Here is an 18315-nt window from a genome sequence, read left to right as displayed (position 1 = left end):
TTACACTGTAGTTTACGTGTTTACTGTTGTCGATTGTCTTGATTCTGATCTACCTCATTAACAAGAGGCTGGCTGAGAAAACTTCGTGGGTAATAACTTCGGCAGGAAATTCCGCAGGAAATTCCGCAGGTAAATCCGCTGTAAATTCCGCTGGTAATTCCGCAGATAAATCCCCAGGAACGTTAATCCGCAGGTAATTTATTTCTAAATTTAAAAAAAAATCTAAATTATTATTTGCTTCTCTATCAGCATACAAAGGTAAAAATAAAGAAATAAAATACTCACCTATATATTATTGAATCACCAGTTTATCAGATTTTCATTTTTATTTGCTTTATGAACAACAACCGTGAAAATACTAGCCACCGCCGATTAGGAGAGGGAAAAAATCGAGTATAGAGCCACAATCCAAAGTAAAAAGTACAAACTAACACAGAAAATTAGGAATAGTTCATACTATGAACTTTTCTACTGTTATACATATACAATGCCCTCATCTTGATTGTATAATTAACCAATTCTAATGTTGGAATAATACAAATCACAGATAAGTAGCAACTAGTAGCAACTGCTTAAGCTTTTTTTTTATGTAAGAAAAAAAAAACATAAATAACCTTTAGAAGGTGGGGGTGGAGTAAGAATTTACACTGTAGTTTACGTGTTTACTGTTGTCGATTGTCTTGATTCTGATCTACCTCATTAACAAGAGGCTGGCTGAGAAAACTACTTACAGGTTTGCTTCATCAACTGAACCACCATGAACTATTGAAGCAGCAACAAGAGGGTCTTTGATTTCGTTAACACGTCTGTCTTCTGTTATTTGCTTCATTAAGCTCTCCATTATCTGCCTATTCATTTTCTTTTCATGTACTAACTCTTTTTCTTGTGCTTGAGAAGAATCTAGTTCTTTTATCAGCGCTTTCGCTGTTGCTATATTTGATGCCTGCTGTTCTTCAAGACGCCACATACGATCGAGAACCTTGACTAACTCTCTCGAAGATTTCGACTTGCAGCTCGACTCTCCTAAGGAACTTCTAGGATTTACATCATTTTCTGGTGTAACCTGTTTTAAGCAAATAACACGTTCATCTTATTACACTAAAACCGGCAGAGTCATAGAACATCTTGAGATGCAAATGAAATCTATCTATCTACTTCTTTACTTACTTCCAACGAGCTACGGTAACTAGCAGAAGACGCAGACGGCACAGCAGAACCATTTCTGTGAACAACCGATTCTTGAACATGTTTTCTCGAGTCCCTAGCAGATGCTGACTATATTAACCAAAAAATTAAAAATTATCCTCAAACATAATCATCAGATGGTAACAGTATAGAATTGTGGTTGAGTCTAACTTAACTTTACAAAACCGGCCTAACCGGCTTATAAGGGGAAGATTATCCTAACTTGTAAGCCATATCTCATTCGATGTGAAACTCATTAACAAAGTGCATGATGCTAATAGATAACAATTGGTAGAGTGGAACTGTGAAATTATAATTTTATGCATACAGATCTACATCATTCTCATAATTGATACTAGAAGCCAAATCAAAGTGACGACCAACTTTTAAAGGTGAAACTGAAATTTCCAATTATAGGCATAAGAAAACAGTATACCAAAAATAGGAATAAATTTAATACATGAATAATTTATCAAAAAGGCTCATTGTCATGTGATGGAACTAAGTGTAACAAATTTTGATTATACCAATACAAAAAAATTGAAGAGATACAAGTCAGAACAAAAGTACTTACCTGGTGAGAGTGAAATTCCCAGAGTTTTGCACATAGGTTTTTTGCATAATCTTTGGGTTTAACCTGGCCATATCAAATTAGAATCGGAAGATACATTAAAATTCTCCCCACCATTATTTAAAAGTAAAACTAAAAAATGTGGATAGCAAGTAAAATAGTAAATACATTTTTTAATAAACTTCTCACGAAGTACAAACAGATAGTAAAAAAAAATATTGATTAAACGCAATCACAATTAATCACAATTGGCAATATCTATTTCTCATAGGTGATGTGTTACAGAGAGAGATCCGGCATAAGTGTGAAACTGAAACTCTTCTAGTAAGATATAAATTCACCAACAACCTACCTCAGTCATCAAGCAACGATTAAAATTCCAAACTAACTAACACCATGATGGCCCTCATATCTCTCTTTCAATCCACTAAGTATACTAACAGTATCGGGCACACTAGGTTCAGCCATGTAAACCTGTTGAAACCTCCTTTCAAATGCTGCATCCTTTTCAACATACTTCCTATATTCATCAAGTGTTGTAGCCCCAATGTAATCGCGACCGTATTTTCAATCATTGTCTTGAAACGTACATTCGTTATTGTCAATGAAAAACCTCAACAATGGACTCGATTTCTTATCACTTCGCTATTAAGATGACTTCATTTGAAGCATTCTTCCACTACCCCTCTCTTCCTAACAAAATTTTCTTTGATGATTTTTTTTTTCTTTCAGAAGAGAGATAATTCAACACTTAGACATAATTTAAAAAGAACAAGGCAACACACAATGGACTCAATTTCTTATCACTTCGCTATTAAGATGACTTTATTTGAAGCATTCTTCCACTACCCCTCTCTTCCTAACAAAATTTTCTTTGGTGATTTTTTTTTCTTTCAGAAGAGAGATAATTCAACACTTAGACATAATTTAAAAAGAACAAGGCACTTATATGTATCTTAAAAAGCTATCATAGCACACATAACAGAAGCTAAAATATTCATTTTCATCATGTTTTTTTCAAGTATGTGTATATTATTTATCACATGCAGAAAGTTAGCTGCCTAGCACTACTGAAGCAGGTGACAAGTAATAAATAACATATTGATACCACTAAACTTCATCACATCAATACAGACCTAAAAAGTTAATTTACCTTGTTGTTTGATGTAGCCATTTGGAGAAGAGATTTCATAGAACTAACAAGGAAATACAATTATTCAAAGGACAAACCTCATACACGCTTTCTATAAGGCATATATGCAAAACTGTAACAACAATTATACTAGCTTTGAATAAGAGTACCAACTGTAACTAGGGGTGTGCAAAAATATGGTTAATTGAACCATATTCCTAATCTGAATTGCATTGCACTGCAAAAAACTTAAACCATTTAAATGGTTAATGAACTGAACCATATATTAGAAACAATCTAGTTAACCAAATTTAAGTTAAAAACCAGTTTAAACCGTTTAACTAACTGTTTTTAAAAACATCAAAAATAGTTTTTAATCAAAAAATTTGATTTTGTTTTTTGAAAATTAAGTTTAAAAAGATATTTTTATTTAAAAAACTGTAAACTTTTTTCCAAAAAAAAATAAAATAGTTAATTTCTTTTTCTAAATATTAAAATAAATTATTTTTTTCTAAAAATAAAATAATGCTATAATATTTTAATTACTTGCACACCGATATAGTAAAATACGATAAATGTTATAGGAAGAAAAACAAAAATATAAATAACTAATTTTACATTTAAAATTATAAAACTATAACCAATTATTGAATTGAGTTAATGATAACTAGAGCCAACAATCAAGAAAATATGTTTATTCATATAAAAAATATAGTTTCAGTAACTAGTAAAAGTTAAGATGAAAGCCTCTTACAAGGGTTAATACCTATTTTCACTCCTGCCATATGGGGTGTATTTGAAAAACCCCCCTGCGAAAAAAAAAGTTGCAATTATTACCTTAACAAATTTTAAAAGTTTCAACTTGGACCTTTAGCCAGCCACATCATCAAAAAAATCTGACGTGGCAACTTTTTTTAATTTATTATTATTATTTTAATTGCGTGGCTGGCTTATGTGGCATTATTATTATTTTTTTATTTAATTTAATTCCATGTGGCATTTTTATTAATATTATATTGTTTATTTCTTAAAATATTTTTTTATTTAATTTAATTCCATGTGGCATTTTTATTAATATTATATTGTTTATTTCTTAAAATGTTAAATCTCAAAGTTTAAAAATTTGGTCCCATGGGGTGTTGAACCCATGTACCCTAGGATCCAACAAAACCACCTTACCACTGCGCCATGGTTGGTTTTATGACTTTTGGTCCCCTTAAAAAGTATATAATAGCTACTGTTTACGTTTCATTATTACTCTTTGTTTAATTACTATTTCCATTATTATATAATATTAATATTATTAGTTAATAATTATTAGTTATTAGTTAATATTTATTAGTTAATGTTAACGTTATTAAATAAATGATTTTAACTAATATTAATTTATATTAATTTAATTTAATTTAATTTATATTTTATAATTAATACTATTTTAATTTATATTATACTGTTAACATTATTAATTAATATTTGTTTATACTAATTTAATTTATATTTTCTAATTAATTTAGTTAATAATTATTAGTTATTAGTTAATATTTATTAGTTAATGTTAACGTTATTAAATAATTAATTTTAACTAATATTAGTTTATAAAATATAAACTAAATTAATTAATTTTAACTAATATTAGTTTATATTAATTTAATTTAATTTAATTTATATTTTATAATTAATACTATTTTAGTTTATATTATACTGTTAACATTATTAATTAATATTTGTTTATACTAATTTAATTTAGTTTATATTTTCTAATTAATATTAGTTTAATTAAATTTAATATTTATACTAATATTTATATTTAATTTAATTTACAATTTCTAATTAATTTAATTTAAACAATTTATGTTAATATTTATATTTAATTTAATTTACAATTAACGTTATTAATTAATATTACAAAAATAGTAACAGTAAAATATAAACTAAAATAGTAATAATTATAAAAAAAAATATAACATTATTGTTTAAATTAATATAAATTGTTTAAATTAAATTAATTGACTTAAATATAACGTTAATAGTAAAATAATATTAAATAAAATAAATTAAATTAAATTAAATTAAACATAAACGTTAAATTAAATTAAACTAATATTAATTAGAAAATATAAACTAAATTAAATTAATATAATTAGTATATAATTAGTTGTATATAATTATTAATTAAATGCAAATAATTCGTAGGATACTATAAGAATAATTAAATGCAAAGACATAACAACTTGGATCTTTCAGCCTAGTTGTCAGGCGCTGCACATTGATGTGGAAGGGAGTGGGTTCAACTCCCACCTCCAACATATTTTAACATGTTTTCTTATATTTACCTTATATTAACCAAAAATAAAAATAATATTATATTTACCTTATATTAACCAAAAATAAAAATAATATAAAATACATGTGGCATTAAAATTAACAAATAAAAAAATTAAAAGCCACCTGGGCATCCACGTCATTAGAAAAAAATAAAAAATAAAAAAAATACATGCCACATCAGCTTTTTTGCTGACTGGATATGATGAAGGTAAAAAATGAGAGAATTTTGAAATGTTAGGGAAATTCTTGCAATTTTTTTTTTTGCAGGGGGGTTTTTCAAATGACCCCTATATGGCAGGGGGGAAAATAGGTATTAACCCCTCTTACAATTAAAAAAGTGGATCCGTTGCCGGAAGAAATTTATCGGAAATTATCTATCAAGTATCAATACATAAGCTATCGTTTGCAAAACCGTAAAAAATTCACATTCACAAACTGGAACCAAGGAAAGCTTAATTGAAATTCAGCAAGGAAAACTAACTAACAAACAAAGAAAAATAAAATAAAAAGAAAATGGAAATAGCAGCACTAATTAATTTTACATATAATTTATACACTACACTAGAAGAGAACCATTTCAAATTGATTTTGTTACATGTAAATTGTAAGTACAACAAATATATATATATATATATAAAAGCAATTTTGAAAGACTTTATAAAATAAATATAGTTTTTAATTATAAATTGGTTTTAAACTAGTTTATAACTAAAAACCGATAATAAACTAGTTTATAAATACAAACTGGTTCTGAACTAATTTAAAACTGAATTGAAACTGTTTTACCAGTTAATTGGTTTTTTATTAAAATGGTTTTCAAAAACTGAATTGAACCATTAATTTGGTTCAGTTCAATGCAGTTCATGAACCACGAACACCCCTAACTGTAACAACAATTATACTAGCTTTGAACAAGAGATTAATCTTTTGCTCACTGGATGAAAAAATATTCTCAAGGGACACAAAAACATACATGAAGACTTCATCTCCTAAAATCATATGAATCACTCTTTATAACTAGTATTATAATATCTTTTTCAAAATTCGCAAAATTTAACCGAATTTGATCTCATGGAACCACCTTCTACGGTTACCCTGATTCAACAAAACAAACTACTGTTAACTAACAACCATCACCTTCAACAAATAATAACAACAACACAAAAATCCAGTGTCAAAAGAAAAGAAAGGACTTGGTTGAGAGCTTTTATCAAACACTATGTGTGCAAGATACAGATTATAATAAACCTTTGAAAATATTAGGTTTTATTTACCTCTTGTCATCTCACAATTGGATTATGTAAGGATCAAGTCTTCAATCATCTTTTCCTTCTGTCCTCTGTTTCGTCTAGATAACCTCATCACCATCAACATCGAATCTACTATTTATCAACTCTGAAACAAAGAACCCAGGGTTAAAATGGAGTGAAGTAGGGGAGATCGAAGAATAAGTATTTACACTATAATCCGAGTAACAAAACGCGCAATAGAAAGTGAAACAACCGGATGAACGAAATGGATGTGACACAGTCGATAACGATGATTCACGATGTTGCCGAAGCGCTTGACGGAGATGATTCACGAAGGTGCAGGAGCATTCGAAGGAGAGACTCACGATGGAGAATAGACGGAGACGGAGGACTCACGAAGATGCAGGAGCATTCTGGTGGCTGGAAACCCCGGAGCGATTCACGACGGCGAGAGAGAGAGAGAGAGAAACAGAGGTTAAGATTGGAACACACCATTAGGTTTTCCTTTATCTATTCTCTATGTTAATATATTTTAATTTTAATTTGTAACATCAATAATCAATAATCAATAATAAATGTTAAGGCAAAAATGATAAAATAAAATAGTTTAAGAAAAACTAATAATAGTAAAACTAAAATAATTTAATTTAATTAAATTCTCTTTGTACTAAAATATAAAATTAAATAAAATTATCTAGAGATAAATTAAAAAAAACACCATTTATTTTAATTCACAATAAAAAATTAAACATATAAATATTTTTTTATCAATCAATAAATTAAAAATATTAAGCAATATATATATTTATATTCAATTAGCTATAATTCTATCACATATTTTATAATTTTATTATTAAATTATAAAAATTTATATTCAATTTGTAACTTGAATTGAAAATGTATTTAGCCCGCTCGTGCAGCAAACTCAACCACAAAGTCAAAATTTAAGCTACCAAAAATAGTAAAACTAATTTATAATTTTAAAATCCTATATAAAATTTGATATTTTAACAAGAGTTCCAATATAATTTCATATAACACATCATTATTATTAGAGTAGGATTTCTAAAATTAAAACTTTATAATAATTAACAATTGAACAAATATAATTTTAAATAAGATTAAATTTGAAATTTAGAAATAATTTTAAAACATATTAATTGACAGTGTCAACCAAACAAGGGTTATTGAGATAATATTTTTGAAATATGAGTTACTTATATAATTTTTTAAAAAAATTGATTATTATAAAAGAATATCTGATACCCATTCTCAAAATTTTTAATACCTTTTATTAATTTTATTTTTAAAATTTTTTATACCTTTTATTTCGTCAAAAATTAAGATAAAAAATTTAAAAATGACACAATTCACATTAAAACATTAATTAATATAATAATATTAAATAATTAACCATTAAATATAATGATTCATTTTTAAAAAAAATTAGACAAAAATTACTATTATTTTAAGAAAATAGTTACTTTTGCAGCAAAATCCGCAGGAAAGTTTCCTGCGGAATTACCTGCAGATTCTGTATAATAGTTTGGTTTTAATAAAATAGATATTCGCAGCAAAATCCGCAGGAAACATTCCTGCGAATTTACCTGCGGATTTTGCATTATAGTTTCGTTTTCTGTTTGAAATATAAGAACCGCAGAAAAATCCGCAGGTATTCCTGCGGAATTTTCTGCCAACTTTAAATCCACAGAAAAATTTAGTTTGTTTAAGAAAGTCCCAGCAAATTCCGCAGGTAAACCTGCGGAAATTTTTCCGCAGCAAATTCCGCAGGTAATACGTGTATTTGTAGTAGTGATCAATGTGTTTAAAATGATCATTAATGACCTTTTTGTTAATAAAAATTTCACTTATATCCAAAAAATAAATATATAGTTCATTTATTTATTACAATCTTTCAATTTTCAGAGTTAGTTATTTTTTAGTTCTAAAGGGTGGTTGGTAATAGACTTACCTAGATAACTATCTATCCCACGAAATTTGGGTATGGGAACTCATGTACTAAAAACTTGACAACTCATAAATCACCTCCTTCTCGAAGACAGAGGAAAAGGGGAGCGTCTGCCGTCTTAGTCTTAACCATCAAAGTATTATCTCATCCTCTCACACCGACGACCTTATCTTTCAAATCAAGGTAAAGGTTGGCGATAGGATCCAATATCTTCTTCCGTAGAAGGTTGATAAAAGTCACTTAACCATTGGCAGCATTGGCCTAACACTAAAGAAAGAAAAGAATATCCCTACAGAAGGGGTCGCTTCCAACCGACAACACCGAATTTCAAAGGCCCTAATAATACTCCATATGTGGGGCATAATCTCGAAGGGTGGGGGGAAGTGTTGATAAGTCTTTGGCCTCGAATTGTGTAAAAGGGATTAGGACCCCCAAATAAAAAATGAGGGGAAGATGGAAATAGAAAGACAAAACAAGTGAACCACCCACGGGAGACATGGTAACTCTCTCCTCTTTGAAACGAGGTTCCACGATCACATCTTCCTCATTTCCAGTAGTAGAAAGACCAATTTTCCGCTGAAAGGCTGTTGTTCTTTCCTTATTAGAATATAGGGACGCAAAGTTCTGCACTCTAACACATTTATCACCTCTCCCCATTTGAATCCCGATAAAGATCAAAAGTAGAAAGAATGCTATTGATAAAATATTTGGATCATTGTTGTAGTATCAAAGATGTCAAAGAAAGGCTAAGAATGAGCTGGTAAAATGTACACGTAATATTGATTGGAAGCTTGAAGGATATGTCTCACACTGGAACAAGATTCTTGAAAAAAATATTAGGGCAGAAAAATAAGAAAGAAAAAGGATGCATGTTTTTATAAAGATAAAGTAAGGGACATGAGAAACCTATCCATATTCGAGTATCTTAACAATTGTAAAAGAAAGGGGATATCCTTTGAATCTGACGTATGCGCATGAAGTAAGGCCAAACTTGGCTTCCCAAGAAATTCATCATTAGGTGCATTTAATGCAACACATTCCTTTCCTACACTACGCTCCGGTATATCCCCTTAATTTGACGTTCCATGTCTTTCAGTGGTGGATGTTCAAGTTCCACTAGCTGACACATGAGTCGTGTCTCTGACACCTTGATGCGCGACATGGACTCAACTAAGTCTGCCTGAGGGACTCAATTAACTCTCACATGAGGGACTCAACTAAGTCTTTTCTGAAAGACTCAACTAATTATCGCCTGAGGGACTTAACATCATATTGTTGGAGGAATTCAACCAATCTTACTATGATAGGTACAACCAATCCTCTTCATTGGAGTAGGAGAAGCAACTTGGTCGGGCTCCTCAGAAGTTGCGAATATAAAAGGGTAAAGCACTTTAACCTTTACAAATCCTCGTACTTGAGGGGTTGAGTAGTGGGATAATTAAGGAGGTTCTTGAGGAAATTGAGGGAGTCTTATGCATTATCCTTCTAGAGTCGCCCCTTTATGCATTCAAGCGCCCTGCCTCTAGTTCGAATGCCCTTTTATAGATTCGTGGCCCAACTTCCATTTCCCCTTCCATAACATAAGCTTATGGGTATAAAATGTAATAAGTTAATAAAGAGTGCTTAGGAATCTGTGGGGTCTAACCTTCCATCCTAGATTTATAGATGTTAACTACTCGCGCCCATGAGGATCATTAGGGGACATGAGGAAATTGGTTCGCTTGATCTAAGGCCCTTAAGGGACTATTAGTAGAGGAACATCATGATAACCCAGAGGATGTAGCTATAGGAGAATAAGTTGACTTCATATTCTAGATCCTCTAGGCATCATATTCTAGATCAAACTATTATGTAGTTCTTCCTTCCTCCTTTAGAATCAGGTATTGTTAACTCCATAACTGAACCATGCACTGTTATTAGTTTTTGTATGGCCTGAGTCTGAAATTTGATGCCTAGAGGATGTAGCTAAAGAAGAATAAGCTGACTTCAGATTTGATTATAGCAAGGCCTCTTCCTCAACCTCAGAATGATCCTCGATATCTTACTCTACTGAATCATAAAAAGTTGAGATAGTATCCACTCCAAGACGCTTGGGTAGATGAGATATGCCACTTTCTAGAGACGTGAAAAAATGAGTTGTATGAACAAAACCATGAGTAGCCACTTATTTGGGAGATAAACATGAATCTTCAAATTTTAAAACTCAAATCAAACAATCTGAGGATCCAAAAGAATGCTCAATATTAGAAGGAAAAAACCATTTTCCTAAGAGGTGCGCATAGCTACCTCGGTGGAGGGAGTGCAACACCATATATGGATAATTGGAAATGAATTCGTTCTAGCCTAAATCATTTTTTAGAAATCGTTTCTTCTTATTTGTTGGATTTCTATTTGGACCCTTAAAAAATTACGGGCAATACTTTATCCACCACGTAGGGTGAGGGTGAACAAAATGGAAACCCGAAGTTGCCCTTCCATATTTCCAAGACGCATATTTGAACGCACTCGATACAAACATAAAGGTTGTGGCAAGTGAGCCACACCCCGTTTGTGCCAAGAAAAATTTCAGATATGCATCTTCAAAATCACCACTGTATGGTATTTTCAATACACACATAAACGGTGTGGCAAGTGAGCCTTAATTAAATCAATGACAATTATGGAGATGCATCTCCGAAATTATCAAAGACAACTATTATATCAAAACCCTTAAAAAATCTCCATCCGTTCTCAATCAACTTTTGCACTCAGAAATAATATTTTTGTGTTTTATCGTATCAAAAGGAGAAAAAGAAGCTGCAATTTTAGCTAAAGAACATGTTTTTCCATCTTTATTTCTCGCATTAATCTGACTTTTGCTTGTGGAAATGAACATTGAGTCAAGAGATGTGTCTCCGAAATAGAAATCGATTGAAAGAGACTAAAACTTGGCTGAATCAGTTTTTGAAAAGAATGGAAGAGCTCACCAAATTAAGCGAGATTAAAAGAGAATCAAATAAGAAAAGTCAAAGACAAGACCATCCATAGAAATAGATTTAGGTGATGACACATGTTTTGATGCTTTTTATATTTTGTCTAACAATGTATTTAAACGGTGACTCACTTTTTTTAATGTATTGTTGACACAATTTAATACATATATATGTAATGTATATTCAACATTAATCAAATTTTAACAAAACTAACTTTAGGGTCAATTTTAAGAAAACTTTATTTTTCAAGCTCTTCACACATGTTGTGCATAAAACAAATTATGTATGAAAACTAGGTTATTCAAATTACAACTGTTGACTTGCAATTATTTAAAAAAAGTATCCATCACTTCAACTATTTATTTTTGTCTCCAAAGCATGGTGAAAAGGACCCAACCCTCCCAAGTCCAAATTACTCTCACACAATAAAGTATGAATTGCAGCATCTTCATTCATCCACCTCGTTCCTCCCACTTGTAAATGAAAAAAAATGTCGTGTACGTCTATGTACATCAACCTCAGGTCTAGTAAAAAAAGTTTAAAATATATTTAAAGGTAATATATATTATAATTTTTTTTACATATTAAATAATATAGTTATAATGCTTTAATTAAAATAAAATATTGTTTAAATAATATATAACATAAATAATAACATAAATAAGTGTAAAAAATTAAATATATTATAAGAAAATGTATGGAGAGATATTTTTTGACAGAGTATATATAGATTTAGATTTAATTTTAATAATATCAAAGTTTTATTATTTAAATTAAATTATAAAATTATTATAAATTAAATCAGTTTTAAGAGTATATATGCATAATATTTTTTATTCTATTTCAAGTATAATGTTTTACACTAAAAACGTTAAAAAGAAACGACCTAAATTGAAAGGTAAATGTGAGAATTAGAAGAAATAACATTAAAAAATCTGATAATTAAAGGGATCATAAATAATTTCAAAATAAAATTTAAAAATAAAGCACTTTGTTAACTTAAGTTATATAAAGAGATAGATAGTTCAACATATTATGTTAAGATGACTCATAAACAAAAGTGTAGTTTCAAATATAAGTTACATAAAGAGATAGATAGTTCAACTTATTATGTGTTATTTGACAAATGTTTGTATAATTTTATTTTGAGGGTAAAAATAAGGTTATTTGCGACAAAGTTCCTCGAATTTTTATTAAAAAAACATTATATGACAAACATCGATAATTTATTTAAAGACATGAAATGATATTATTTCTTATTTTAAGATTCATCCACCAAACTTCAAATTTATCAATCGACTTGAATGATGTGAACTAAAATTTCTCAACATCAATACCTTTCAAATTTATCAATCGACTTGAATGATGAGAGCAACAGTGTTGTAGAAAAGTGTGCATGTAAGTTAACATGAACTATGTGTTGCATGAAACCTTGCTCCAGATGCAGGTACATCAGAGGTATCAGTTTGAATCCAATCTTAAATAATATATCCAACATGCATTTAGGAAGACATTGTTTATTTATACATCTCAACATGCATTTAGGAAGACAATTTCATTATCAAAGTTGGTACTTTGTAGGATCATAACTTTAATGGTTAGCAATATTAAAAAAAGATAAAAAAAAATCATAGCAAATCCAACTCATTGACAAAAGACACTCAAAAGGAATCAATCACCAATAACATGAAAGATAGAGAAAAAACATGGTGTAAGTTTTCTGTTGATATGCATTTTCTTCACATGGCTCAAATAACTACACAATGTTTTCTCCTATGATTAAACAGGCAATACACACCACAAAGATTCAAAAATATTTTTTCTCCTATAATTAAGCACCAATTAAATCCTACATGGAGGTACAAAGTGCAAGTGCAATTGCATATTGGAGAACAAGCAAAATCACATAAATTAAATGCTGCATGTAAAAACGTGAGAAACTTATATTTAGTTGGGGTGGCGGCGCAATCATTCTTACTCAAATCACCTATTTGTAATGATGACTTATCGTTGATTTCAATCTTGTGACTCTATACCGCGGCAACGAAAACCGCCGAGGACATAAAGTTTTCTCAAACCTGCTCCCAGAGAAGTCAATATATGCCAGGATGTAAAGTTACATTAGTTAACATGGACATCATAGAATATATTATCACATATATGACATTAAAATCACATATAATACAGTTCAACAAAATCTCTCATATACTTCTCTTTTTGTCAATCAAATGAGTACCTTTCATTGCAAACCTTTGTGAAGAGGCGACACTAAATCTGCAATGGCTCATAATGGAATGTGAGATTTCCTCTTTTTTACTTGCTCTTTTGTCTGCTTCCATCCTTCATATACCAATATCAGTAGGAATTACCTTTAACAAAAGTTGGAAATCCTTTTTTATTCATGAGTAGAACTTCCATATACAATATTAATTTACATTAAACATCATAACTTCCCAATATTGTAACAAATCTCCAAAGCCAACTCAATTTCCCATCTCATGTGTCAAATACTTCTTCAACGGTAGGAATACCCCCCTTCTATGATAAAAGTTGGGTTAAGAAGCTTTGCCACAAAAGCCATAATTAATATACATCCTTAAAGTTAATCAGAAATCCCAATGAAGTCGTGACAACTTCAAGCCTTACATAGTTGCCTTTTCCATCACGTCGGCCACTCTCCATGAGCGTGCAAAGCGTCGTGTCTTCAAGACTCGAAGTGTCATGCTGATGTATAGAGTTATCAAGAATTTTTAATTGGCTGAGAATACCAATGCCGAGAGAGATTCCTTCTTTTTCATCCAATTTTTGAACAATCTTAGGATTGATTAGCCACATTCTTCTGTCTTTGAGGTTGAAATCATCATCTGCACCTCTTTCATATTTTATTTTTGGGCCATAAGTATGCACAGAGTTTACTTTTTTATCCCCATTAGAAACAGATAACTTCAGTTGCAGTAGTGAAGTGATGAGCCCGTTAATCAAAAACTGAAGTCTAAGCATAGTTTTATTGAGACCAAGCATATCAACATGATCAATATTTCGACATACAATCTTAGTATCCCTTCTGCCCCAATCTTTCCCATCACCATATTCTCTGTCACTATTGGCATCTTCATCATCTAAGCTAGTTGAAGTTATGTCATTTATCTCCAAGCTCTCTCTCACATGCTCTTTACAATTGTCTTCCATACCAAATGACACTCTTCTTCCTCTGCCATTGTGTTTGTCATCTTCCAAATCAATATGCTAATTCCACATCCTGAATGTTAAAAGACCATTTTTCCTTAAGAATATTGATGGCAAACTCATAAAACTTTCTTTGACATGATATCATACAAGTTAAAAAATATTGATCCCATACATTCGATCAAAGAAAAGAGTGATATGATCATCGGAAATGAAAACGATGTTCAGTATTAAGAAAAGCATAAAGTAATTGCACACCAGACATTTAGTCAAACATCTACCATGCACAGTAAAACAAAATGTCATAACTTTGAAAACTCAACTTTGATACACAGAGGCAGACTCAAAAAGTTCCTAAGGCATTAGTATAACTCTGATTTTATGAATGGAAAAAGGATAAGCAGAACATTGTTGTGCTTGTCTTTGTTTCCCATATGTTCGGAGTTATACTAATGCCTTAGGAACTTTTTGGGTCTACCTCCGTGTAGCAAAAGTTGAGTTTTCAAAGTTATGACTCTTTGTGTTATTGTGTATGGTAGATGTTTCAGTAAATGTCTGGTGTACAGTTACTTTATGCTTTCTTAATACTTAATATCATTTTTTGTTTGCGATGATCATATCACTTTTTACTTTGAATGAATGTTTGGGATCAACATTTTTAAACTTGTATGATTTCATGTCAGAGAAAGTTTTATATGTTTGACATCGATATTCTTAAGGAGAATTGTTCTTTTAACATTCAAGATGTGGTATTAGCAGATTTGTTTGGAAGATGATGAACATAATGGAATAGGAAGAAGAGTGTCATTTAGCATGGAAGACAATTGTAAAGAGCATGTGAGAGAGAGCTTAGAGATAGTGGACATATCTTCAACTAGCTTAGATGATGAAGATGTCAGTGATGATGAAGAATATGGTGATGGGAAAGATTGGGCAGAAGGGACACTGAGATTGTATGTCAAAATATTGACCACGTTGATATGCTTGGTCTCAATAAAACTATGCTTAGACTTCAGTTTTTGATTAACTGGCTCTTCACTTCACTACTGCAACTGAAGTTACCTGTTTCTAATGGGGATGAAAAAGTAAACCTTGTGCATGTCTATGTCCCAAAAATAAAATATGAAAGAGGTGCAGATGTTTCTTCCAACTTCAGGGACAGAACTATGGGGCTAATCAATCCTAAGATTGTTCAAAATTTGGCTGAAAAAGAAGGAATCTCTCTTGGTATTGGTATTCTCTGCCATATAAATATTCTTGATAACTCAAGACATCAACATGTAGCTCTGAGTCTTGAAGACACGACGCTTTGCAAGCCCATGGAGAGTGGCCAACATGATGGAAAAGGAAGTTATGTCAGGCTTGAAGTTGTGATGGCTTCATTGGGATTTCTGACTAATTTTGAGGATGTATATAAATTATGGCTTTTGTTGCAAAGTTTCTTAACCCTACTTTAATCGTAGTAAGGGGTATTCCTACCATTGAAGAAGACTTTGAGACATGAGATCAGGGCCGGTCTTGACATTTTTGAGGCCCCGGGCGAATAATAAAAAAAGGCCTTTAATACAAAACAAAATTTAAAAAGAACATCATCTATTTAAATTATAAATAATATCAATATCAAAATTAGTCATTTATCCGTGTAAATAAAATAAAAAAATGTCATTCTAATTAATCATTAGAGTCATTGTAATTATGTGTCAATTTATATTGATAGAAAAAATATGTATTTAAAGTTTATATTTTATATATACTCTTAAAATTATGAGAGTTTTAATATTTTGAGACAATGCAATAAATACTTCAAAATATTATTAGAGCTATATAATAGCATGAAGAAAGTTGAACTAATTAGAATAATTATAAAATCTTAAAAATACTCCAATAGACTATACTAACTCTGGTTCAAAAATCTTTTAATATATATATATATATATATATATATATATATATATATATATATATATATATATATATATATATATATATATATATATATATATATAATCAGAATAATTTAATTAAAAATAATACTAATATTATTATAACTTTTATATGATTATAAAATAACACAACAATTTATTTTTCCATATAAAAAATAATAATAAATTGAATACATATAATAGTGTGTTATATTTTATCATAAAAGTTTAACAATAAATTTTAAAGAGAAAAAGGGATATGCACTGACAGTGTAAAATATTTTTACACTGTCAACCAATCACAACCATGTATCTAATTAAAACACAATTTTAATTAAAAAAAACACAATTTTAATAAAAAAAAACTAATATGACATGGCAAATGTAAGGATTTTGATTGGATGTATGTGTAAAGTTTGTTTACACTGTCAGTGCACTACCTTTAAACTCAATTTTAAAATATTTATTTATAAAATATCAATACTATCTAAAATCTATGAAATAAAACTAAAGAAATAATTAACAAACATAGAATTACACTATTGATTTAGAATTTGGCCCTGCAGTACCTCTTTTTATTAGCAGTTTCATGTTGCTTAAGAAAAAATAAATGAACATGCGTAACTCAAGGATAGAACCCACACCCTGAAGTTTATAACAGAAGCTTATAACCACTGCGCTACGCCTTGATTGCTTGAGACAAATTCAACTCGCAGTATATATAACAACTCAATAAATAATTTCTAAGCCCAAACCAGAATATTATGAGGCCCCTAATTTTTGGAGGCCCTGGGCTATGGGCCTGGTTGCCCTGGCCCAGGGCCGGCCCTGCATGAGATGGCAAAGTGAGTTGGCTTTGGATATTTGTTACAATATTGGGAAGTCGTGATGTATGATTTGAATTTATATTGTGTGAGTGAAAGTTCTACTCATGCATAGAAAAAGGATTTTTGACTTTTGTAAAAAGTACCTCCTATTGATATTTGTATGTGAAGGATGGAAACAGACTAAAGAGCATGTCATTTCAAAAGAGTACCCTTCATTGCACACCTTTGTGAAGAGGCGATACTGAATCTGCAGTGGCTCATAAGTTAAAATTTTTTTTCGTGTGTGCCCTTTGACGTTGAAAAATTGACGGGGTAGACTAAAAGAATGTGAACTTTCATCTTCTTGACTCGCTCTTTTGTCTGCTTCCATCCTTCATATACCAATATCAGTAGGAATTACTTTTTACAAAAGTTGGAAATCCTTTTTCTATGCATGAGTAGAACTACCACCCATACAATATTAATTTATATTATACATCACGACTTCAAAATATTGTAACAAATCTCCAAAGCCAACTAACTTTTCTATATCATGTCTCAAAGTCTTCCTCAACAGTAAGAATACCCCTTTTTTGATAAAAGTTGGGTTAAGCAACTTTGCCTCAAAAGCATCATTTATATACATCCTCAAAATTAGTTAGAAATCCCAATGAAGTCGTGACAACTTGAATCCTTACATAGCTACCTCTTCCATCACGTTGGCCACTCTCCATGGGATTGCAAAGCGATGTGTCTTCAAGACTCAGAGCTACACGTTGATGTTTTGAGTTATTAAGAATATTTATATGACTGAGAATACTGATATTAATAGAGATTCCTTCTTTTTCATCCAACTTTTGAACAATCTCAGGATTGACTAGCCCCTTACTTATGTCCCTGAGGTTAAAAGCAATAGTTGCACCTCTTTCATATTTTATTTTAGGGCCAGAGATTTGTACAAGGTTTACTTTTTCATACCCGTTAGAAATATGTAACG

General features: G+C 30.3%; 1 protein-coding gene across 5 annotated transcripts; it reads right to left on the bottom strand.

The window, feature by feature from the left end:
* Positions 1–428: 428 nt before the first annotated feature.
* On the bottom strand, positions 429–6923 carry LOC131632193 (uncharacterized). Of its 5 annotated transcripts, none has more exons than XM_058902975.1 (5): positions 6717–6922; positions 6462–6608; positions 1760–1822; positions 1168–1261; positions 429–1063 (listed from the first exon to the last, which is right to left on the bottom strand). In XM_058902975.1, exons 3-5 carry the CDS (start codon positions 1804–1806, stop codon positions 728–730), a joined length of 477 nt encoding a protein of 158 aa, XP_058758958.1. In that variant the 5' UTR covers positions 1807–1822; positions 6462–6608; positions 6717–6922; the 3' UTR covers positions 429–727. The 5 variants fall into 5 exon arrangements, 4 of the variants coding, with proteins under 4 accessions (XP_058758958.1, XP_058758957.1, XP_058758959.1 ...); XM_058902974.1 differs by having other exon boundaries at positions 6488–6608; XM_058902976.1 differs by having other exon boundaries at positions 6488–6608; positions 6829–6914.
* Positions 6924–18315: the final 11392 nt, after the last annotated feature.

Source organism: Vicia villosa, unplaced genomic scaffold, assembly GCF_029867415.1.
Source record: "Vicia villosa cultivar HV-30 ecotype Madison, WI unplaced genomic scaffold, Vvil1.0 ctg.000912F_1_1, whole genome shotgun sequence".
NCBI lineage: Eukaryota > Viridiplantae > Streptophyta > Magnoliopsida > Fabales > Fabaceae > Vicia > Vicia villosa.
This window is presented reverse-complemented; position numbering and strand designations above follow the sequence as displayed.

Coding starts and splice junctions, on each gene's coding strand:
- LOC131632193 (XM_058902973.1), bottom strand. CDS start 2,948: ATGAAATCTCTTCTCCAAATGGCTACATCAAACAACAAG. Junction 1,823..2,909: donor TGGCTACATCAAACAACAAG/GTAAATTAACTT, acceptor TGATATGGCCAG/GTTAAACCCAAAGATTATGC. Junction 1,064..1,167: donor GTTACCGTAGCTCGTTGGAA/GTAAGTAAAGAA, acceptor TGCTTAAAACAG/GTTACACCAGAAAATGATGT.